Source organism: Salvelinus fontinalis, chromosome 41 (assembly GCF_029448725.1).
Source record: "Salvelinus fontinalis isolate EN_2023a chromosome 41, ASM2944872v1, whole genome shotgun sequence".
Taxonomy (NCBI): Eukaryota; Metazoa; Chordata; class Actinopteri; order Salmoniformes; family Salmonidae; genus Salvelinus; species Salvelinus fontinalis.
The window spans coordinates 3,149,764-3,174,708 of NC_074705.1; the positions used below are offsets into that span (position 1 = coordinate 3,149,764).

The 24,945-nt window shown below is 50.2% G+C and overlaps 1 protein-coding gene across 5 annotated transcripts in view; it reads left to right on the forward strand.

Annotated features, from left to right (window-relative positions):
• Nucleotides 1-24,945, forward strand: part of LOC129840540 (FERM, ARHGEF and pleckstrin domain-containing protein 1-like) — a 181,541-nt gene that overhangs the window by 98,392 nt on the left and 58,204 nt on the right. For 3 of the 5 annotated variants that reach the window (XM_055908476.1, XM_055908477.1, XM_055908478.1), the window contains exons 13-17: nucleotides 7,235-7,391; nucleotides 8,625-8,839; nucleotides 15,136-15,225; nucleotides 16,344-16,477; nucleotides 20,604-20,685. In XM_055908476.1, the coding sequence (XP_055764451.1) occupies nucleotides 7,235-7,391; nucleotides 8,625-8,839; nucleotides 15,136-15,225; nucleotides 16,344-16,477; nucleotides 20,604-20,685 (678 nt within the window). The remainder of the gene's footprint in view (nucleotides 1-7,234; nucleotides 7,392-8,624; nucleotides 8,840-15,135; nucleotides 15,226-16,343; nucleotides 16,478-20,603; nucleotides 20,686-24,945) is intronic. The other 2 variants (XM_055908479.1, XM_055908480.1) reach the window with 2 other exon arrangements.

The window sequence follows — 24,945 nt, forward strand, 5'->3', positions numbered from 1 at the left end:
TCCAGAGTACCCCTTTAACTTCTCTCTCTCCCTCCTCTCCAGAGTACCCCTTTAACTTCTCTCTCTCCCTCCTCTCCAGAGTACCCCTTCTCTCTCTCCCTCCTCTCCAGAGTACCACTTCTCTCTCTCCCTCCTCTCCAGAGTACCCCTTCTCTCTCTCCTTCCTCTCCAGAGTACCCCTTCTCTCTCTCCTTCCTCTCCAGAGTACCCCTTTAACTTCTCTCTCTCCCTCCTCTCCAGAGTACCCCTTTAACTTCTCTCTCTCCCTCCTCTCCAGAGTACCCCTTCTCTCTCTTCCTCCTCTCCAGAGTACCCCTTTAACTTCTCTCTCTCCCTCCTCTCCAGAGTACCCCTTCTCTCTCTCCCTCCTCTCCAGAGTACCCCTTTAACTTCTCTCTCTCCCTCCTCTCCAGAGTACCCCTTCTCTCTCTCCCTCCTCTCCAGAGTACCCCTTTAACTTCTCTCTCTCCCTCCTCTCCAGAGTACCCCTTTAACTTCTCTCTCTCTCCCTCCTCTCCAGAGTACCCCTTTAACTTCTCTCTCTCCCTCCTCTCCAGAGTACCCCTTCTCTCTCTTCCTCCTCTCCAGAGTACCCCTTTAACTTCTCTCTCTCCTTCCTCTCCAGAGTAACCCTTCTCTCTCTCCCTCCTCTCCAGAGTACCCCTTTAACTTCTCTCTCTCCTTCCTCTCCAGAGTACCCCTTTAACTTCTCTCTCTCCCTCCTCTCCTGAGTACCCCTTCTCTCTCTCCCTCCTCTCCAGAGTACCCCTTCTCTCTCTCCCTCCTCTCCAGAGTACCCCTTTAACTTCTCTCTCTCCTTCCTCTCCAGAGTACCCCTTTAACTTCTCTCTCTCCCTCCTCTCCTGAGTACCCCTTCTCTCTCTACCTCCTCTCCAGAGTACCCCTTCTCTCTCTCCTTCCTCTCCAGAGTACCCCTTTAACTTCTCTCTCTCCCTCCTCTCCAGAGTACCCCTTTAACTTCTCTCTCTCCCTCCTCTCCAGAGTACCCCTTTAACTTCTCTCTCTCCCTCCTCTCCAGAGTATCCCTTTAACTTCTCTCTCTCCCTCCTCTCCAGGGTACCCCTTTAACTTCTCTCTCTCCCTCCTCTCCAGGGTACCCCTTCTCTCTCTCCCTCCTCTCCAGAGTTCCACTTTAACTTCTCTCTCTCCCTCCTCTCCAGAGTACCCCTTTAACTTCTCTCTCTCTCCTCTCCAGAGTACCCCTTTAACTTCTCTCTCTCCCTCCTCTCCAGAGTACCCCTTCTCTCTCTCCCTCCTCTCCAGAGTACCCCTTTAACTTCTCTCTCTCCCTCCTCTCCAGAGTACCCCTTTAACTTCTCTCTCTCCCTCCTCTCCAGAGTACCCCTTTAACTTCTCTCTCTCCCTCCTCTCCAGAGTACCCCTTTAACTTCTCTCTCTCCCTCCTCTCCAGAGTACCCCTTTAACTTCTCTCTCTCCTTCCTCTCCAGAGTACCCCTTCTCTCTCTCCCTCCTCTCCAGAGTACCCCTTCTCTCTCTCCCTCCTCTCCAGAGTACCCCTTTAACTTCTCTCTCTCCCTCCTCTCCAGAGTACCCCTTTAACTTCTCTCTCTCCCTCCTCTCCAGAGTACCCCTTTAACTTCTCTCTCTCCCTCCTCTCCAGAGTACCCCTTTAACTTCTCTCTCTTCCTCCTCTCCAGAGTATCCCTTCTCTCTCTCTCTCTCCTCTCCAGAGTACCCCTTTAACTTCTCTCTCTTCCTCCTCTCCAGAGTATCCCTTCTCTCTCTCTCTCTCCTCTCCAGAGTACCCCTTTAACTTCTCTCTCTCCTTCCTCTCCAGAGTACCCCTTTAACTTCTCTCTCTCCCTCCTCTCCTGAGTACCCCTTCTCTCTCTCCCTCCTCTCCAGAGTACCCCTTCTCTCTCTCCCTCCTCTCCAGAGTACCCCTTTAACTTCTCTCTCTCCTTCCTCTCCAGAGTACCCCTTTAACTTCTCTCTCTCCCTCCTCTCCTGAGTACCCCTTCTCTCTCTACCTCCTCTCCAGAGTACCCCTTCTCTCTCTCCTTCCTCTCCAGAGTACCCCTTTAACTTCTCTCTCTCCCTCCTCTCCAGAGTACCCCTTTAACTTCTCTCTCTCCCTCCTCTCCAGAGTACCCCTTTAACTTCTCTCTCTCCCTCCTCTCCAGAGTACCCCTTTAACTTCTCTCTCTCCCTCCTCTCCAGAGTACCCCTTTAACTTCTCTCTCTCCCTCCTCTCCAGAGTACCCCTTCTCTCTCTCCCTCCTCTCCAGAGTTCCACTTTAACTTCTCTCTCTCCCTCCTCTCCAGGGTACCCCTTTAACTTCTCTCTCTCCCTCCTCTCCAGAGTACCCCTTCTCTCTCTCCCTCCTCTCCAGAGTACCCCTTTAACTTCTCTCTCTCCCTCCTCTCCAGAGTACCCCTTTAACTTCTCTCTCTCTCCTCTCCAGAGTACCCCTTTAACTTCTCTCTCTCCCTCCTCTCCAGAGTACCCCTTCTCTCTCTCCCTCCTCTCCAGAGTACCCCTTTAACTTCTCTCTCTCCCTCCTCTCCAGAGTACCCCTTTAACTTCTCTCTCTCCCTCCTCTCCAGAGTACCCCTTTAACTTCTCTCTCTCCCTCCTCTCCAGAGTATCCCTTCTCTCTCTCTTCTTCCTCTCCAGAGTACCCCTTTAACTTCTCTCTCTCCTTCCTCTCCAGAGTACCCCTTCTCTCTCTCCCTCCTCTCCAGAGTACCCCTTCTCTCTCTCCCTCCTCTCCAGAGTACCCCTTTAACTTCTCTCTCTCCCTCCTCTCCAGAGTACCCCTTTAACTTCTCTCTCTCCCTCCTCTCCAGAGTACCCCTTTAACTTCTCTCTCTCCCTCCTCTCCAGAGTACCCCTTTAACTTCTCTCTCTTCCTCCTCTCCAGAGTATCCCTTCTCTCTCTCTCTCTCCTCTCCAGAGTACCCCTTTAACTTCTCTCTCTTCCTCCTCTCCAGAGTATCCCTTCTCTCTCTCTCTCTCCTCTCCAGAGTACCCCTTTAACTTCTCTCTCTCCCTCCTCTCCAGAGTACCCCTTTAACTTCTCTCTCTCCCTCCTCTCCAGAGTTCCACTTTAACTTCTCTCTCTCCCTCCTCTCCAGAGTACACCTTTAACTTCTCTCTCTCCTTCCTCTCCAGAGTATCCCTTCTCTCTCTCTCTCTCCTCTCCAGAGTATCCCTTCTCTCTCTCCCTCCTCTCCAGAGTACCCCTTTAACTTCTCTCTCTCCTTCCTCTCCAGAGTACCCCTTCTCTCTCTCCTTCCTCTCCAGAGTACCCCTTTAACTTCTCTCTCTCCCTCCTCTCCAGAGTACCCCTTTAACTTCTCTCTCTCCCTCCTCTCCAGAGTACCCCTTCTCTCTCTCCCTCCTCTCCAGAGTACCCCTTCTCTCTCTCCCTCCTCTCCAGAGTACCCCTTTAACTTCTCTCTCTCCCTCCTCTCCAGAGTACCCCTTTAACTTCTCTCTCTCCCTCCTCTCCAGAGTACCCCTTTAACTTCTCTCTCTCCCTCCTCTCCAGAGTACCCCTTCTCTCTCTCCCTCCTCTCCAGAGTACCCCTTCTCTCTCTCCCTCCTCTCCAGAGTACCCCTTCTCTCTCTCCCTCCTCTCCAGAGTACCCCTTCTCTCTCTCCCTCCTCTCCAGAGTACCCCTTTAACTTCTCTCTCTCCTTCCTCTCCAGAGTACCCCTTTAACTTCTCTCTCTCCCTCCTCTCCAGAGTACCCCTTTAACTTCTCTCTCTTCCTCCTCTCCAGAGTACCCCTTTAACTTCTCTCTCTCCTTCCTCTCCAGAGTACCCCTTTAACTTCTCTCTCCCTCCTCTCCAGAGTACCCCTTTAACTTCTCTCTCTCCCTCCTCTCCAGAGTACCCCTTTAACTTCTCTCTCTCCCTCCTCTCCAGAGTACCCCTTCTCTCTCTCCTTCCTCTCCAGAGTACCCCTTTAACTTCTCTTTCTCCTTCCTCTCCAGAGTACCCCTTTAACTTCTCTCTCTCCCTCCTCTCCAGAGTACCCCTTCTCTCTCTCCCTCCTCTCCAGAGTACCCCTTCTCTCTCTCCCTCCTCTCCAGAGTACCCCTTTAACTTCTCTCTCTCCCTCCTCTCCAGAGTACCCCTTCTCTCTCTCCCTCCTCTCCAGAGTACCCCTTTAACTTCTCTCCCTCCCTCCTCTCCAGAGTACCCCTTTAACTTCTCTCTCTCCCTCCTCTCCAGAGTACCCCTTTAACTTCTCTATCTCCCTCCTCTCCAGAGTACCCCTTTAACTTCTCTCTCTACCTCCTCTCCAGAGTACCCCTTCTCTCTCTACCTCCTCTCCAGAGTACCCCTTCTCTCTCTCCCTCCTCTCCAGAGTACCCCGTCTCTCTCTCCCTCCTCTCCAGAGTACCCCGTCTCTCTCTCCCTCCTCTCCAGAGTACCCCTTTAACTTCCCTCTCTACCTCCTCTCCAGAGTACCCCTTTAACTTCTCTCTCTCCCTCCTCTCCAGAGTACCCCTTTAACTTCTCTCTCTCCCTCCTCTCCAGAGTACCCCTTTAACTTCTCTCTCTCCCTCCTCTCCAGAGTACCCCTTTAACTTCTCTCTCTCCCTCCTCTCCAGAGTACCCCTTTAACTTCTCTCTCTCCCTCCTCTCCAGAGTACCCCTTTAACTTCTCTCTCTCCCTCCTCTCCAGAGTACCCCTTTAACTTCTCTCTCTCCCTCCTCTCCAGAGTACCCCTTTAACTTCTCTCTCTCTCCCTCCTCTCCAGAGTACCCCTTTAACGTCTCTCTTTCCCTCCTCTCCAGAGTACCCCTTTAACTTCTCTCTCTCCCTCCTCTCCAGAGTACCCCTTTAACTTCTCTCTCTCTCCCTCCTCTCCAGAGTACCCCTTCTCTCTCTCTCCCTCCTCTCCAGAGTACCCCTTTAACGTCTCTCTCTCCCTCCTCTCCAGAGTACCCCTTTAACTTCTCTCTCTCCCTCCTCTCCAGAGTACCCCTTTAACTTCTCTCTCTCCCTCCTCTCCAGAGTACCCCTTCTCTCTCTCCCTCCTCTCCAGAGTACCCCTTTAACTTCTCTCTCTCCTTCCTCTCCAGAGTACCCCTTTAACTTCTCTCTCTCCCTCCTCTCCAGAGTACCCCTTTAACTTCTCTCTCTTCCTCCTCTCCAGAGTACCCCTTTAACTTCTCTCTCTCCTTCCTCTCCAGAGTACCCCTTTAACTTCTCTCTCCCTCCTCTCCAGAGTACCCCTTTAACTTCTCTCTCTCCCTCCTCTCCAGAGTACCCCTTTAACTTCTCTCTCTCCCTCCTCTCCAGAGTACCCCTTCTCTCTCTCCTTCCTCTCCAGAGTACCCCTTTAACTTCTCTTTCTCCTTCCTCTCCAGAGTACCCCTTTAACTTCTCTCTCTCCCTCCTCTCCAGAGTACCCCTTCTCTCTCTCCCTCCTCTCCAGAGTACCCCTTCTCTCTCTCCCTCCTCTCCAGAGTACCCCTTTAACTTCTCTCTCTCCCTCCTCTCCAGAGTACCCCTTCTCTCTCTCCCTCCTCTCCAGAGTACCCCTTTAACTTCTCTCCCTCCCTCCTCTCCAGAGTACCCCTTTAACTTCTCTCTCTCCCTCCTCTCCAGAGTACCCCTTTAACTTCTCTATCTCCCTCCTCTCCAGAGTACCCCTTTAACTTCTCTCTCTCCCTCCTCTCCAGAGTACCCCTTCTCTCTCTCCCTCCTCTCCAGAGTACCCCGTCTCTCTCTCCCTCCTCTCCAGAGTACCCCGTCTCTCTCTCCCTCCTCTCCAGAGTACCCCTTTAACTTCCCTCTCTACCTCCTCTCCAGAGTACCCCTTTAACTTCTCTCTCTCCCTCCTCTCCAGAGTACCCCTTTAACTTCTCTCTCTCCCTCCTCTCCAGAGTACCCCTTTAACTTCTCTCTCTCCCTCCTCTCCAGAGTACCCCTTTAACTTCTCTCTCTCCCTCCTCTCCAGAGTACCCCTTTAACTTCTCTCTCTCCCTCCTCTCCAGAGTACCCCTTTAACTTCTCTCTCTCCCTCCTCTCCAGAGTACCCCTTTAACTTCTCTCTCTCCCTCCTCTCCAGAGTACCCCTTTAACTTCTCTCTCTCTCCCTCCTCTCCAGAGTACCCCTTTAACGTCTCTCTTTCCCTCCTCTCCAGAGTACCCCTTTAACTTCTCTCTCTCCCTCCTCTCCAGAGTACCCCTTTAACTTCTCTCTCTCTCCCTCCTCTCCAGAGTACCCCTTCTCTCTCTCTCCCTCCTCTCCAGAGTACCCCTTTAACTTCTCTCTCTCTCCCTCCTCTCCAGAGTTCCCCTTTAACTTCTCTCTCTCCCTCCTCTCCAGAGTACCCCTTCTCTCTCTCTCCCTCCTCTCCAGAGTACCCCTTTAACGTCTCTCTCTCCCTCCTCTCCAGAGTACCCCTTTAACTTCTCTCTCTCCCTCCTCTCCAGAGTACCCCTTCTCTCTCTCTCCCTCCTCTCCAGAGTATCCCTTTAACTTCTCTCTCTCCCTCCTCTCCAGAGTACCCCTTTAACTTCTCTCTCTCCCTCCTCTCCAGAGTACCCCTTTAACTTCTCTATCTCCCTCCTCTCCAGAGTACCCCTTTAACGTCTCTCTCTCCTTCCTCTCCAGAGTACCCCTTTAACTTCTCTCTCTCCCTCCTCTCCAGAGTACCCCTTTAACTTCTCTTTCTCCCTCCTCTCCAGAGTACCCCTTTAACTTCTCTCTCTCCCTCCTCTCCAGAGTACCCCTTTAACTTCTCTCTCTCCCTCCTCTCCAGAGTACCCCTTTAACTTCTCTCTCTCCCTCCTCTCCAGAGTACCCCTTTAACTTCTCTCTCTCTCCCCTCTCCAGAGTACCCCTTTAACTTCTCTCTCTCTCCCCTCTCCAGAGTACCCCTTTAACTTCTCTCTCTCCCTCCTCTCCAGAGTACCCCTTTAACTTCTCTCTCTCCCTCCTCTCTAGAGTACCCCTTCTCTCTCTCTCCTTCCTCTCCAGAGTACCCCTTCTCTCTCTCTCCCTCCTCTCCAGAGTACCCCTTCTCTCTCTCCCTCCTCTCCAGAGTACCCCTTCTCTCTCTCCCTCCTCTCCAGAGTACCCCTTTAACTTCTCTCTCTTCCTCCTCTCCAGAGTACCCCTTTAACTTCTCTCTCTCCTTCCTCTCCAGAGTACCCCTTTAACTTCTCTCTCTCCCTCCTCTCCAGAGTACCCCTTTAACTTCTCTCTCTCCCTCCTCTCCAGAGTGTCTCGGTGGACCAGACAGACTCTCCTCTCAGGTTGACCCTCCAGGCCCCGGTGGACGACCCTACAGTAACCGACGGCCACCAGGCTGGACCGGGGGGACCAGAGGGCCAGGTCCTACCCTCCTCCACCAGACACACAGAGCAGCAGATCTCAGGTCCAGTCTAGCAGGCAGCAGATCTCAGGTCCAGTCTAGCAGGCAGCTGAAGGCAGCAGATCTCAGGTCCAGTCTAGCAGGCAGCTGAAGGCAGCAGATCTCAGGTCCAGTCTAGCAGGCAGCTGAAGGCAGCAGATCTCAGGTCCAGTCTAGCAGGCAGCAGATCTCAGGTCCAGTCTAGCAGGCAGCTGAAGGCAGCAGATCTCAGGTCCAGTCTAGCAGGCAGCTGAAGGCAGCAGATCTCAGGTCCAGTCTAGCAGGCAGCTGAAGGCAGCAGATCTCAGGTCCAGTCTAGCAGGCAGCTGAAGGCAGCAGATCTCAGGTCCAGTCTAGCAGGCAGCTGAAGGCAGCAGATCTCAGGTCCAGTCTAGCAGGCAGCAGATCTCAGGTCCAGTCTAGCAGGCAGCTGAAGGCAGCAGATCTCAGGTCCAGTCTAGCAGGCAGCTGAAGGCAGCAGATCTCAGGTCCAGTCTAGCAGGCAGCTGAAGGCAGCAGATCTCAGGTCCAGTCTAGCAGGCAGCTGAAGGCAGCAGATCTCAGGTCCAGTCTAGCAGGCAGCTGAAGGCAGCAGATCTCAGGTCCAGTCTAGCAGGCAGCTGAAGGCAGCAGATCTCAGGTCCAGTCTAGCAGGCAGCTGAAGGCAGCAGATCTCAGGTCCAGTCTAGCAGGCAGCTGAAGGCAGCAGATCTCAGGTCCAGTCTAGCAGGCAGCTGAAGGCAGCAGATCTCAGGTCCAGTCTAGCAGGCAGCTGAAGGCAGCAGATCTCAGGTCCAGTCTAGCAGGCAGCTGAAGGCAGCAGATCTCAGGTCCAGTCTAGCAGGCAGCTGAAGGCAGCAGATCTCAGGTCCAGTCTAGCAGGCAGCTGAAGGCAGCAGATCTCAGGTCCAGTCTAGCAGGCAGCTGAAGGCAGCAGATCTCAGGTCCAGTCTAGCAGGCAGCTGAAGGCAGCAGCTCTTCTATCTCCTACATCCACTGTTCTGGTATAGATAGAGAACGAGGCCAGAGGCTCACACACACATGTCAATGATGAGGATGAACCGCTGGGTGTTATGGGTCAGGGTCGGGGGGTTAACAGGAGCGCCAAGGGGGTCCAGGAGGGGCAGCAGTTTGTGGGTAGGAACAGGTAACTCTAACCAGGTCAGTCAGAGCAGGGAGGTAACAGACTAGTTGTCTATCATGAAGGTTTCAGTCTGTTTCCTCTCTATCTACTGTGTTCCACTGTTGTGTTTCCAGGTGTGATCTCCGTCAGCTCTGATCTCTCTGACTCCCCATTGGCCAGTCCTCCAGTGGTGGTGAAGGGGCAGAAAGCCTTTCCCTTCGGCCCGGGTCAGAGCCTCAACGGGCACCAGCCCTCGCCCATCAACGCCCATTCCTCCCCTCTCTCATCCCCACTGTTCACCGACGCTGGCTACGTCCGCACGGATGACGAAGACGAGGTTCGGAGGAAGGTTTGTCTTTCAGGGAGGGAGGGAGGGTGGGAGAGGGAGGGAAAGAGAGAGTGAAGGAGAGATTGGAGGATGGGGGGAGGACATGTCCCCATACTCTTGAGAGAGCGATCCAGCCCAGAGGACAGTACTGTTCTACTTTGTTAGAGAGTCTCTAGGAGCCCCAGAGGACAGTACTGTTCTACTTTGTTAGAGAGTCTCTAGGAGCCCCAGAGGACAGTACTGTTCTACTTTGTTAGAGAGTCTCTAGGAGCCCCAGAGGACAGTACTGTTCTACTTTGTTAGAGGGTCTCTAGGAGCCCAGAGGACAGTACTGTTCTACTTTGTTAGAGAGTCTCTAGGAGCCCCAGAGGACAGTACTGTTCTACTTTGTTAGAGAGTCTCTAGGAGCCCCAGAGGACAGTACTGTTCTACTTTGTTAGAGAGTCTCTAGGAGCCCCAGAGGACAGTACTGTTCTACTTTGTTAGAGAGTCTCTAGGAGCCCCAGAGGACAGTACTGTTCTACTTTGTTAGAGAGTCTCTAGGAGCCCCAGAGGACAGTACTGTTCTACTTTGTTAGAGAGTCTCTAGGAGCCCCAGAGGACAGTACTGTTCTACTTTGTTAGAGAGTCTCTAGGAGCCCCAGAGGGCAGTACTGTTCTACTTTGTTAGAGAGTCTCTAGGAGCCCCAGAGGACAGTACTGTTCTACTTTGTTAGAGAGTCTCTAGGAGCCCCAGTGCTGTTCTACTTTGTTAGAGAGTCTCTAGGAGCCCCCAGAGGACAGTACTGTTCTACTTTGTTAGAGAGTCTCTAGGAGCCCCAGAGGACAGTACTGTTCTACTTTGTTAGAGGGTCTCTAGGAGCCCCAGAGGACAGTACTGTTCTACTTTGTTAGAGGGTCTCTAGGAGCCCCAGAGGACAGTACTGTTCTACTTTGTTAGAGAGTCCCTAGGAGCCCAGAGGACAGTACTGTTCTACTTTGTTAGAGAGTCTCTAGGAGCCCCAGAGGTCAGTACTGTTCTACTTTGTTAGAGAGTCTCTAGGAGCCCCAGAGGACAGTACTGTTCTACTTTTTTAGAGAGTCTCTAGGAGCCCCAGAGGACAGTACTGTTCTACTTTGTTAGAGAGTCTCTAGGAGCCCCAGAGGACAGTACTGTTCTACTTTGTTAGAGAGTCTCTAGGAGCCCCAGAGGACAGTACTGTTCTACTTTGTTAGAGAGTCTCTAGGAGCCCCAGAGGACAGTACTGTTCTACTTTGTTAGAGAGTCTCTAGGAGCCCAGAGGACAGTACTGTTCTACTTTGTTAGAGAGTCTCTAGGAGCCCCCAGAGGACAGTACTGTTCTACTTTGTTAGAGAGTCTCTAGGAGCCCCAGAGGACAGTACTGTTCTACTTTGTTAGAGAGTCTCTAGGAGCCCCAGAGGACAGTACTGTTCTACTTTGTTAGAGAGTCTCTAGGAGCCCCAGAGGACAGTACTGTTCTACTTTGTTAGAGAGTCTCTAGGAGCCCCAGAGGACAGTACTGTTCTACTTTGTTAGAGAGTCTCTAGGAGCCCCAGAGGACAGTACTGTTCTACTTTGTTAGAGAGTCTCTAGGAGCCCCAGAGGACAGTACTGTTCTACTTTGTTAGAGAGTCTCTAGGAGCCCCAGAGGACAGTACTGTTCTACTTTGTTAGAGAGTCTCTAGGAGCCCCAGAGGACAGTACTGTTCTACTTTGTTAGAGAGTCTCTAGGAGCCCCAGAGGACAGTACTGTTCTACTTTGTTAGAGGGTCTCTAGGAGCCCCAGAGGACAGTACTGTTCTACTTTGTTAGAGGGTCTCTAGGAGCCCCAGAGGACAGTACTGTTCTACTTTGTTAGAGAGTCCCTAGGAGCCCAGAGGACAGTACTGTTCTACTTTGTTAGAGAGTCTCTAGGAGCCCCAGAGGTCAGTACTGTTCTACTTTGTTAGAGAGTCTCTAGGAGCCCCAGAGGACAGTACTGTTCTACTTTGTTAGAGAGTCTCTAGGAGCCCCAGAGGACAGTACTGTTCTACTTTGTTAGAGAGTCTCTAGGAGCCCCAGAGGACAGTACTGTTCTACTTTGTTAGAGAGTCTCTAGGAGCCCCAGAGGACAGTACTGTTCTACTTTGTTAGAGAGTCTCTAGGAGCCCCAGAGGACAGTACTGTTCTACTTTGTTAGAGAGTCTCTAGGAGCCCAGAGGACAGTACTGTTCTACTTTGTTAGAGAGTCTCTAGGAGCCCCCAGAGGACAGTACTGTTCTACTTTGTTAGAGAGTCTCTAGGAGCCCCAGAGGACAGTACTGTTCTACTTTGTTAGAGAGTCTCTAGGAGCCCCAGAGGACAGTACTGTTCTACTTTGTTAGAGAGTCTCTAGGAGCCCCAGAGGACAGTACTGTTCTACTTTGTTAGAGAGTCTCTAGGAGCCCCAGAGGACAGTACTGTTCTACTTTGTTAGAGAGTCTCTAGGAGCCCCAGAGGACAGTACTGTTCTACTTTGTTAGAGAGTCTCTAGGAGCCCCAGAGGACAGTACTGTTCTACTTTGTTAGAGAGTCTCTAGGAGCCCCAGAGGACAGTACTGTTCTACTTTGTTAGAGAGTCTCTAGGAGCCCCAGAGGACAGTACTGTTCTACTTTGTTAGAGAGTCTCTAGGAGCCCCAGAGGACAGTACTGTTCTACTTTGTTAGAGAGTCTCTAGGAGCCCCAGAGGACAGTACTGTTCTACTTTGTTAGAGGGTCTCTAGGAGCCCCAGAGGACAGTACTGTTCTACTTTGTTAGAGGGTCTCTAGGAGCCCCAGAGGACAGTACTGTTCTACTTTGTTAGAGAGTCTCTAGGAGCCCCAGAGGACAGTACTGTTCTACTTTGTTAGAGAGTCTCTAGGAGCCCCAGAGGACAGTACTGTTCTACTTTGTTAGAGGGTCTCTAGGAGCCCAGAGGACAGTACTGTTCTACTTTGTTAGAGAGTCTCTAGGAGCCCCAGAGGACAGTACTGTTCTACTTTGTTAGAGAGTCCCTAGGAGCCCCCAGAGGACAGTACTGTTCTACTTTGTTAGAGAGTCTCTAGGAGCCCCAGAGGACAGTACTGTTCTACTTTGTTAGAGAGTCTCTAGGAGCCCCAGAGGACAGTACTGTTCTACTTTGTTAGAGAGTCTCTAGGAGCCCAGAGGACAGTACTGTTCTACTTTGTTAGAGAGTCTCTAGGAGCCCCAGAGGACAGTACTGTTCTACTTTGTTAGAGAGTCTCTAGGAGCCCAGAGGACAGTACTGTTCTACTTTGTTAGAGAGTCTCTAGGAGCCCCAGAGGACAGTACTGTTCTACTTTGTTAGAGAGTCTCTAGGAGCCCCAGAGGACAGTACTGTTCTACTTTGTTAGAGAGTCTCTAGGAGCCCCAGAGGACAGTACTGTTCTACTTTGTTAGAGGGTCTCTAGGAGCCCAGAGGACAGTACTGTTCTACTTTGTTAGAGAGCCTCTAGGAGCCCCAGAGGACAGTACTGTTCTACTTTGTTAGAGAGTCTCTAGGAGCCCCAGAGGACAGTACTGTTCTACTTTGTTAGAGGGTCTCTAGGATCCCCCAGAGGACAGTACTGTTCTACTTTGTTAGAGAGTCTCTAGGAGCCCCAGAGGACAGTACTGTTCTACTTTGTTAGAGAGTCTCTAGGAGCCCCAGAGGACAGTACTGTTCTACTTTGTTAGAGGGTCTCTAGGAGCCCCAGAGGACAGTACTGTTCTACTTTGTTAGAGAGTTTCTAGGAGCCCCAGAGGACAGTACTGTTCTACTTTGTTAGAGAGTCTCTAGGAGCCCCAGAGGACAGTACTGTTCTACTTTGTTAGATAGTCTCTAGGAGCCCCAGAGGACAGTACTGTTCTACTTTGTTAGAGAGTCTCTAGGAGCCCCAGAGGACAGTACTGTTCTACTTTGTTAGAGAGTCTCTAGGAGCCCCAGAGGACAGTACTGTTCTACTTTGTTAGAGAGTCTCTAGGAGCCCCAGAGGACAGTTCTGTTCTACTTTGTTAGAGAGTCTCTAGGAGCCCCAGAGGACAGTACTGTTCTACTTTGTTAGAGAGTCTCTAGGAGCCCCAGAGGACAGTACTGTTCTACTTTGTTAGAGGGTCTCTAGGAGCCCCAGAGGACAGTACTGTTCTACTTTGTTAGAGAGTCTCTAGGAGCCCCCAGAGGACAGTACTGTTCTACTTTGTTAGAGAGTCTCTAGGAGCCCCAGAGGACAGTACTGTTCTACTTTGTTAGAGGGTCTCTAGGAGCCCAGAGGACAGTACTGTTCTACTTTGTTAGAGAGTCTCTAGGAGCCCCAGAGGACAGTACTGTTCTACTTTGTTAGAGAGTCCCTAGGAGCCCCCAGAGGACAGTACTGTTCTACTTTGTTAGAGAGTCTCTAGGAGCCCCAGAGGACAGTACTGTTCTACTTTGTTAGAGGGTCTCTAGGAGCCCCAGAGGACAGTACTGTTCTACTTTGTTAGAGGGTCTCTAGGAGCCCCAGAGGACAGTACTGTTCTACTTTGTTAGAGAGTCTCTAGGAGCCCCAGAGGACAGTACTGTTCTACTTTGTTAGAGAGTCTCTAGGAGCCCCAGAGGACAGTACTGTTCTACTTTGTTAGAGAGTCTCTAGGAGCCCCAGAGGACAGTACTGTTCTACTTTGTTAGAGAGTCTCTAGGAGCCCAGAGGACAGTACTGTTCTACTTTGTTAGAGAGTCTCTAGGAGCCCCAGAGGACAGTACTGTTCTACTTTGTTAGAGAGTCTCTAGGAGCCCAGAGGACAGTACTGTTCTACTTTGTTAGAGAGTCTCTATGAGCCCCAGAGGACAGTACTGTTCTACTTTGTTAGAGAGTCTCTAGGAGCCCCAGAGGACAGTACTGTTCTACTTTGTTAGAGAGTCTCTAGGAGCCCAGAGGACAGTACTGTTCTACTTTGTTAGTATAACCAGGTATACGTAGGTCTATTAGACTGTAGCTATCATTCCGCTATCATTCAGCTATCATTCAGCTATCCTTCAGCTATCCTTCAGCTATCCTTCAGCTATCATTCAGCTATCATTCAGCTATCATTCAGCTATCATTTAGCTATCATTCAGCTATCCTTCAGCTATCATTCCGCTATCCTTCAGCTATCATTCAGCTATCCTTCAGCTATCCTTTAGCTATAACACAGCTATCCTTCAGCTATCCTTCAGCTATCCTTCAGCTATCATTCAGCTATCATTCAGCTATCCTTCAGCTATCCTTCAGCTATACTTCAGCTATCCTTCAGCTATCCTTCAGCTATCATTCCGCTATCCTTCAGCTATCATTCCGCTATCCTTTAGCTATAACTCAGCTATCATTCAGCTATCCTTCAGCTATCCTTCAGCGATCCTTCAGTGATCCTTCAGTGATCCTTCAGCGATCCTTCAGTGATCCTTCAGATATCCTTCAGCTATCCTGTATCTATCATTTAGCTATCCTTTAGCTATCATTCAGTTATCCTGTATCTATCCTTCAGCTATCCTTCAGCTATCCTTCAGCTATCCTTCAGCTATCCTTCAGCTATCCTTCAGCTATCCTTCAGCTATCCTTCAGCTATCCTTCTGCTATCCTTCAGCTATCCTTCAGCTATCCTTCAGCTATCCTTCTGCTATCATTCAGCTATCCTTCAGCTATCCTTCAGCTATCCTTCAGCTATCCTTCAGCTATCCTTCAGCTATCCTTCTGCTATCATTCAGCTATCATTCAGCTATCATTCAGCTATCCTTCAGCTATCCTTTTGCTATCATTCAGCTATCATTCAGCTATCCTCCAGCTATCATTCAGCACCACAAGTTTGTTCAACTTCTTTAACATCATTGTCTGATCCTGGGGCTGTCCTTTCAGCGCCGTGAAGGGCGCTCCAATCTCTTACAATAACCCTCAACAAGATCTGTTGCCTACATCTAATAGTCCTGCTCATCACTTACTACTATTATTATTACAAACGGAAGGTTCACTTCTCACAATGGTGCTCATGTAGTAAAGTTAGATCAAAGCTGAATCAAAGCCAGATCACGTTTGACTCATGATTAGTTAGCATGTTAATTACTGAGCCGAACATAATAGTACATTATAGTAGGCCTGTACCGTCGCTGTTACACCAACAACTCCTCATTTCTAATGACATTTAGGATGGTTAGCTGAAGCAGGATATATGCTTCGACTGAAACAAAACACAACAACGGCTAATACTTTAACGCCATCTGCTCTAATCCGCCCAACTTGGTGTTTGAGGGTATTCCTGTTGTGTTGGACTCTTGTTCTTCTCGAACATTTCCTCCCTCTTTCTTCCAGAAGTTCCCGACTGACAAGGCCTACTTCATCGCCAAGGAGCTTCTCACCACGGAGAGAACCTTTCAGAAGGACCTGGCAGTTATAACCGTGGTAAGACCAGTTATAACCGTGGTAAGACTAGTTATAACCGTGGTAAGACTAGTTATAATTGGGGCAAGACTAGTTATAACCGTGGTAAGACTAGTTATAACCGTGGTAAGACTAGTTATAACTGTGGTAAGACTAGTTATAACCGTGGTAAGACTAGTTATAACCGTGGTAAGACTAGTTATAAATGTGGTAAGACTAGTTATACATGTGGTAAGACAAATTATACATGTGGTAAGACTAGTTATAAATAATGTGGTAAGACTAGTTATAAATGAAGACTAGTTATAAACAAAGACTAGTTATACATGTGGTAAGACTAGTTATAAATGTGGTAAGACTAGTTATAAATGTGGTAAGATGAATTATAAATGTGGTAAGACAAGTTATAAATAATGTGGTAAGACTAGTTATAACCGTGGTGAGCCTAACAATAACTGTGGTAAGACTATAAGACTAGTAATAACTGGCGTAAGCCTAGTAATAACAATGGTAAGACTAGTAATAACAGTAGTAAGACTAGTAATAACAATGGTAAGACTAGTAATAACAATGGTAAGACTAGTAATAACAGTAGTAAGACTAGTAATAACAATGGTAAGACTAGTAATAACAGTGGTAAGACTAGTAATAACAATGGTAAGACTAGTAATAACAATGGTAAGCCTAGTAATAACAGTGGTAAGACTAGTAATAACAATGGTAAGACTAGTAATAACAATGGTAAGACTAGTAATAACAGTAGTAAGACTAGCTGTCTTGACTAATAGATTAGCTGTGTTGTGTCCCAGTCGTTCCAGGCTGTGCTGGGTAAACAGGAAGTCTAACAGCTGTGTTGTGTCCCAGTCGTTCCAGGCTGTGCTGGGTAAACAGGAAGTCTAACAGCTGTGTTGTGTCCCAGTCGTTCCAGGCTGTGCTGGGTAAACAGGAAGTCTAACAGCTGTGTTGTGTCCCAGTCGTTCCAGGCTGTGCTGGGTAAACAGGAAGTCTAACAGCTGTGTTGTGTCCCAGTCGTTCCAGGCTGTGCTGGGTAAACAGGAAGTCTAACAGCTGTGTTGTGTCCCAGTCGTTCCAGGCTGTGCTGGGTAAACAGGAAGTCTAACAGCTGTGTTGTGTCCCAGTCGTTCCAGGCTGTGCTGGGTAAACAGGAAGTCCTGCCAGACTCCGTGAGGACTCTGATCAACACCACCTATAATCCCGTCTATCAGTTCCACCAGGCCTTCCTCAAGGAGGTGGAGCAGAGGCTGCAGCAATGGTGAGGAGTGTGTGTGTGTGTGTGTGTGTGTGTGTGTGTGTGTGTGTGTGTGTGTGTGTGTGTGTGTGTGTGTGTGTGTGTGTGTGTGTGTGTGTGTGTGTGTGTGTGTGTGTGTGTCTGTCCAGGTGTTCAGCACCACTCTTCAGTGAGTCACTACAGCAGCCGGTCATACAGGACTGATCATCATCAGAGACCCCGGTGGAACGCTGAGAGGACAGACCTAGTGAATACTGCTCCACTGAGAGGACAGACCTGGTGAATACTGCTCCACTGAGAGGACAGACCTAGTGAATACTGCTCCTCTGAGAGGACAGACCTAGTGAATACTGCTCCTCTGAGAGGACAGACCTAGTGAATACTGCTCCTCAGAGAGGACAGACCTAGTGAATCCTGCTCCTCTGATAGGACAGACCTAGTGAATACTGCTCCACTGAGAGGACAGACCTAGTGAATACTGCTCCACTGAGAGGACAGACCTGGTGAATACTGCTCCTCAGAGAGGACAGACCTAGTGAATACTGCTCCTCAGAGGACAGACCTAGTGAATACTGCTCCTCAGAGAGGACAGACCTAGTGAATACTGCTCCTCTGAGAGGACAGACCTAGTGAATACTGCTCCACTGAGAGGACAGACCTAGTGAATACTGCTCCTCAGAGAGGACAGACCTAGTGAATACTGCTCCTCAGAGAGGACAGACCTAGTGAATACTGCTCCTCAGAGAGGACAGACCTGGTGAATACTGCTCCTCAGAGAGGACAGACCTAGTGAATACTGCTCCTCTGAGAGGACAGACCTAGTGAATACTGCTCCTCAGAGAGGACAGACCTGGTGAATACTGCTCCTCAGAGAGGACAGACCTGGTGAATACTGCTCCTCAGAGAGGACAGACCTAGTGAATACTGCTCCTCTGAGAGGACAGACCTAGTGAATACTGCTCCACTGAGAGGACAGACCTGGTGAATACTGCTCCTCAGAGAGGACAGACCTAGTGAATACTGCTCCTCAGAGAGGACAGACCTAGTGAATACTGCTCCTCAGAGAGGACAGACCTGGTGAATACTGCTCCTCAGAGAGGACAGACCTAGTGAATACTGCTCCTCTGAGAGGACAGACCTAGTGAATACTGCTCCACTGAGAGGACAGACCTGGTGAATACTGCTCCTCAGAGAGGACAGACCTAGTGAATACTGCTCCTCAGAGAGGACAGACCTAGTGAATACTGCTCCACTGAGAGGACAGACCTAGTGAATACTGCTCCTCAGAGAGGACAGACCTAGTGAATACTGCTCCTCTGAGAGGACAGACCTAGTGAATACTGCTCCACTGAGAGGACAGACCTAGTGAATACTGCTCCTTTGAGAGGACAGACCTAGTGAATACTGCTCCTCAGAGAGGACAGACCTAGTGAATACTACTCCTCTGAGAGGACAGACCTGGTGAATACTGCTCCTCAGAGAGGACAGACCTGGTGAATACTACTCCTCTGAGAGGACAGACCTAGTGAATACTGCTCCTCTGAGAGGACAGACCTAGTGAATACTGCTCCTCTGAGAGGACAGACCTAGTGAATACTGCTCCACTGAGGACAGACCTAGTGAATACTGCTCCTCTGAGAGGACAGACCTAGTGAATACTGCTCCACTGAGAGGACAGACCTAGTGAATACTGCTCCTCTGAGAGGACAGACCTAGTGAATACTGCTCCTCTGAGAGGACAGACCTAGTGAATACTGCTCCTCTGAGAGGACAGACCTAGTGAATACTGCTCCTCAGAGAGGACAGACCTGGTGAATACTGCTCCTCAGAGAGGACAGACCTGGTGAATACTGCTCCTCTGAGAGGACAGACCTGGTGAATACTGCTCCTCTGAGAGGACAGACCTAGTGAATACTGCTCCTCAGAGAGGACAGACCTAGTGAATACTGCTCCTCAGAGAGGACAGACCTGGTGAATACTGCTCCTCTGAGAGGACAGACCTGGTGAATCCTGCTCCTCTGATAGGACAGACCTAGTGAATACTGCTCCACTGAGAGGGCAGACCTAGTGAATACTGCTCCTCAGAGAGGACAGACCTAGTGAATACTGCTCCTCAGAGAGGACAGACCTAGTGAATACTGCTCCTCTGATAGGACAGACCTAGTGAATACTGCTCCTCAGAGAGGACAGACCTAGTGAATACTGCTCCTCAGAGAGGACAGACCTAGTGAATACTGCTCCTCTGAGAGGACAGACCTGGTGAATCCTGCTCCTCTGATAGGACAGACCTAGTGAATACTGCTCCACTGAGAGGGCAGACCTAGTGAATACTGCTCCTCAGAGAGGACAGACCTAGTGAATACTGCTCCTCAGAGAGGACAGACCTAGTGAATACTGCTCCTCTGAGAGGACAGACCTAGTGAATACTGCTCCTCTGAGAGGACAGACCTAGTGAATACTGCTCCTCTGAGAGGACAGACCTAGTGAATACTGCTCCTCTGAGAGGACAGACCTAGTGAATACTGCTCCACTCCCCCATCTGCTGGTTGAACTGTGTAACTACACCGAGTAGTTCAGTGTTCTCTAGTAGAACATGTGGCAGGTCGACATGTGGGTTGGAGAATCTCAGGAATGCAGTCAACGTGTCCTTACTCTCTCCACCAATCACAGGAAGGGTTTGATCTTCTCCTGGGGATCGATGCTTCTCAGCTGTTAATCACACTGTTACATTGTGGCTTCAATTATAGATGAACAGATGGGTACTGAATGAGTGATGTTGTTTCTCCACTTCCCCCTCACTATGGTGTCACTGAGAGAGATGGACAGACGGGTTACAACCCTCACTATGGTGTCACTGAGAGAGATGGACAGACGGGTTACTACCCTCACTATGGTGTCACTGAGAGAGATGGACAGACGGGTTACCACCCTCACTATGGTGTCACTGAGAGAGATGGACAGACGGGTTACTACCCTCACTATGGTGTCACTGAAAGATGGACAGACAGGTTACTACCCTCACTATGGTGTCACTGAGAGAGACGGACAGATAGGTTACTACCCTCACTATGGTGTCACTGAGAGATGGACAGACGGGTTACTACCCTCACTATGGTGTCACTGAGAGATGGACAGACGGGTTACTACCCTCACTATGGTGTCACTGAGAGAGATGGACAGACGGGTTACTACCCTCACTATGGTGTCACTGAGAGAGATGGACAGACGGGTTACTACCCTCACTATGGTGTCACTGAGAGAGATGGACAGACGGGTTACTACCCTCACTATGGTGTCACTGAGAGAGATGGACAGACGGGTTACTGCCCTCACTATGGTGTCACTGAGAGAGATGGACAGACGGGTTACTACCCTCACTATGGTGTCACTGAGAGAGATGGACAGATGGGTTACTACCCTCACTATGGTGACACTGAGAGAGATGGACAGACGGGTTACTGCCCTCACTATGGTGTCACTGAGAGAGATGGACAGACGGGTTACTGCCCTCACTATGGTGTCACTGAGAGAGATGGACAGACGGGTTACTACCCTCACTATGGTGTCACTGAGAGATGGACAGACGGGTTACTACCCTCACTATGGTGTCACTGAGAGAGATGGACAGACGGGTTACTACCCTCACTATGGTGTCACTGAGAGAGATGGACAGACGGGTTACTACCCTCACTATGGTGTCACTGAGAGAGACGAGTTACTACCCTCACTACGGTGTCACTGAGAGAGACGGGTTACTACCCTCACTATGGTGTCACTGAGAGAGATGGACAGATGGGTTACTACCATCACTATGGTGTCACTGAGAGAGATGGACAGACGGGTTACTACCCTCACTATGGTGTCACTGAGAGAGATGGGTTACTACCCTCACTATGGTGTCACTGAGAGATTTACAGACGGGTTACTACCCTCACTATGGTGTCACTGAGACAGACGGGTTACTACCCTCACTATGGTGTCACTGAGACAGAAGGGTTACTACCCTCACTATGGTGTCACTGAGAGAGATGGACAGACGGGTTACTACCCTCACTATGGTGTCCCTGAGAGAGATGGGTGAAACATTGTCTGTCTGTCTCCTGCAGGGTTCGGCTTAGAAGCAGGTAACCATGTCTTTCTCTGTCTCCAGGGAGGGGCGGTCCAACGCCCACATTAAAGGAGACTACCAGCGTGTCGGTGACGTCATGCTGAAGAACATTCAGGGGTTAAAGGTACAGGACATGTCCTCAGAGTAATGGCCTGTGGGTTATAGGTGGAGTCTGACTCCAGCCATCTGATGAATATGTAGGAGTACCTCATGGGGTTGATCATGATGATCACATGGAGTTGGCATCTATACACTAGCAGTTAACAGTCCTCTCTCTCTAACCCCTACATCTTCTACCTAACCTACCCCTCTCCTCTCTCCCTAACCCCTACATCTTCTACCTACCCCTCTCCTCTCTCTCTAACCCCTACATCTTCTACCTAACCTACCCCTCTCCTCTCTCCCTAACCCCTACATCTTCTACCTACCCCTCTCCTCTCTCCCTAACCCCTACATCTTCTACCTAACCTACCCCTCTCCTCTCTCTCTAACCCCTACATCTTCTACCTAACCTACCCCTCTCCTCTCTCCCTAACCCCTACATCTTCTACCTACCCCTCTCCTCTCTAACCCTACATCTTCTACCTAACCTACCCCTCTCCTCTCTCCCTAACCCCTACATCTTCTACCTAACCTACCCCTCTCCTCTCTCTCTAACCCCTACATCCTCTACCTAACCTACCCCTCTCCTCTCTCTCTAACCCCTACATCTTCTACCTAACCTACCCCTCTCCTCTCTCCCTAACCCCTACATCTTCTACCTAACCCTCTCCTCTCTCTCTAACCCCTACATCTTCTACCTACCCCTCTCCTCTCTCTCTAACCCCTGCATCTTCTACCTAACCTACCCCTCTCCTCTCTCCCTAACCCCTACATCTTCTACCTACCCCTCTCCTCTCTCTCTAACCCCTACATCTTCTACCTAACCCTCTCCTCTCTCTCTAACCCCTACATCTTCTACCTACCCCTCTCCTCTCTCTCTAACCCCTACATCTTCTACCTAACCTACCCCTCTCCTCTCTCTAACCCCTACATCTTCTACCTACCCTACCCCTCTCCTCTCTCTCTAACCCCTACATCTTCTACCTAACCTACCCCTCTCCTCTCTCTCTAACCCCTACATCTTCTACCTACCCCTCTCCTCTCTCTCTAACCCTACATCTTCTACCTAACCTACCCCTCTCCTCTCTCCCTAACCCCTACATCTTCTACCTACCCCTCTCCTCTCTCTCTAACCCTACATCTTCTACCTAACCTACCCCTCTCCTCTCTCTCTAACCCCTACATCTTCTAACCTACCCCTCTCCTCTCTCTCTAACCCCTACATCTTCTACCTACCCCTCTCCTCTCTCTCTAACCCCTACATCTTCTACCTAACCTACCCCTCTCTCTCTAACCCCTACATCTTCTACCTACCCTACCCCTCTCCTCTCTCTCTAACCCCTACATCTTCTACCTAACCTACCCCTCTCTCTCTAACCCCTGCATCTTCTACCTACCCCTCTCCTCTCTCTCTAACCCCTGCATCTTCTACCTAACCTACTCCTCTCCTCTCTCTCTCTAACCCCTACATCTTCTACCTACCCCTCTCCTCTCTCTCTAACCCTACATCTTCTACCTAACCTACCCCTCTCCTCTCTCTCTAACCCCTACATCTTCTACCTAACCTACCCCTCTCCTCTCTCCCTAACCCCTACATCTTCTACCTACCCCTCTCCTCTCTCTCTAACCCCTACATCTTCTACCTACCCTACCCCTCTCCTCTCTCCCTAACCCCTACATCTTCTACCTACCCCTCTCCTCTCTCTCTAACCCCTACATATTCTACCTAACCTACCCCTCTCCTCTCTCCCTAACCCCTACATCTTCTACCTAACCTACCCCTCTCCTCTCTCTCTAACCCCTGCATCTTCTACCTACCCCTCTCCTCTCTCTCTAACCCCTACATCTTCTACCTACCCCTCTCCTCTCTCTCTAACCCCTACATCTTCTACCTAACCTACCCCTCTCCTCTCTCTCTAACCCCTGCATCTTCTACCTACCCCTCTCCTCTCTCCCTAACCCCTACATCTTCTACCTACCCCTCTCCTCTCTCCCTAACCCCTACATCTTCTACCTAACCTACCCCTCTCCTCTCTCTCTAACCCCTACATCTTCTACCTAACCTACCCCTCTCCTCTCTCCCTAACCCCTACATCTTCTACCTACCCCTCTCCTCTCTAACCCTACATCTTCTACCTAACCTACCCCTCTCCTCTCTCCCTAACCCCTACATCTTCTACCTAACCTACCCCTCTCCTCTCTCTCTAACCCCTACATCCTCTACCTAACCTACCCCTCTCCTCTCTCTCTAACCCCTACATCTTCTACCTAACCTACCCCTCTCCTCTCTCCCTAACCCCTACATCTTCTACCTAACCCTCTCCTCTCTCCCTAACCCCTACATCTTCTACCTACCCCTCTCCTCTCTCTCTAACCCCTGCATCTTCTACCTAACCTACCCCTCTCCTCTCTCCCTAACCCCTACATCTTCTACCTACCCCTCTCCTCTCTCTCTAACCCCTACATCTTCTACCTAACCCTCTCCTCTCTCTCTAACCCCTACATCTTCTACCTACCCCTCTCCTCTCTCTCTAACCCCTACATCTTCTACCTAACCTACCCCTCTCCTCTCTCTAACCCCTACATCTTCTACCTACCCTACCCCTCTCCTCTCTCTCTAACCCCTACATCTTCTACCTAACCTACCCCTCTCCTCTCTCTCTAACCCCTACATCTTCTACCTACCCCTCTCCTCTCTCTCTAACCCCTACATCTTCTACCTAACCTACCCCTCTCCTCTCTCCCTAACCCCTACATCTTCTACCTACCCCTCTCCTCTCTCTCTAACCCCTACATCTTCTACCTAACCTACCCCTCTCCTCTCTCTCTAACCCCTACATCTTCTAACCTACCCCTCTCCTCTCTCTCTAACCCCTACATCTTCTACCTACCCCTCTCCTCTCTCTCTAACCCCTACATCTTCTACCTAACCTACCCCTCTCTCTCTAACCCCTACATCTTCTACCTACCCTACCCCTCTCCTCTCTCTCTAACCCCTACATCTTCTACCTAACCTACCCCTCTCTCTCTAACCCCTGCATCTTCTACCTACCCCTCTCCTCTCTCTCTAACCCTACATCTTCTACCTAACCTACCCCTCTCCTCTCTCTCTAACCCCTGCATCTTCTACCTAACCTACTCCTCTCCTCTCTCTCTCTAACCCCTACATCTTCTACCTACCCCTCTCCTCTCTCTCTAACCCTACATCTTCTACCTAACCTACCCCTCTCCTCTCTCTCTAACCCCTACATCTTCTACCTAACCTACCCCTCTCCTCTCTCCCTAACCCCTACATCTTCTACCTACCCCTCTCCTCTCTCTCTAACCCCTACATCTTCTACCTACCCTACCCCTCTCCTCTCTCCCTAACCCCTACATCTTCTACCTACCCCTCTCCTCTCTCTCTAACCCCTACATCTTCTACCTAACCTACCCCTCTCCTCTCTCCCTAACCCCTACATCTTCTACCTAACCTACCCCTCTCCTCTCTCTCTAACCCCTGCATCTTCTACCTACCCCTCTCCTCTCTCTCTAACCCCTACATCTTCTACCTACCCCTCTCCTCTCTCTCTAACCCCTACATCTTCTACCTAACCTACCCCTCTCCTCTCTCTCTAACCCCTGCATCTTCTACCTACCCCTCTCCTCTCTCTCTAACCCCTACATCTTCTACCTAACCTACCTCTCTCTCTCTAACCCCTACATCTTCTACCTACCCCTCTCCTCTCTCCCTAACCCCTACATCTTCTACCTACCCCTCTCCTCTCTCCCTAACCCCTACATCTTCTACCTACCCCTCTCCTCTCTCCCTAACCCCTACATCTTCTACCTACCCCTCTCCTCTCTCTCTAACCCCTACATCTTCTACCTAACCTACCCCTCTCCTCTCTCTCTAACCCCTACATCTTCTACCTACCCCTCTCCTCTCTCCCTAACCCCTGCATCTTCTACCTACCCCACCCCTCTCCTCTCTCTCTAACCCCTACATCTTCTACCTAACCTACCCCTCTCCTCTCTCCCTAACCCCTACATCTTCTACCTACCCCTCTCCTCTCTCTCTAACCCCTACATCTTCTACCTAACCTACCCCTCTCCTCTCTCCCTAACCCCTACATCTTCTACCTACCCCTCTCCTCTCTCTAACCCCTACATCTTCTACCTAACCTACCCCTCTCCTCTCTCTCTAACCCCTACATCTTCTACCTAACCTACCCCTCTCCTCTCTCCCTAACCCCTACATCTTCTACCTAACCTACCCCTCTCCTCTCTCCCTAACCCCTAC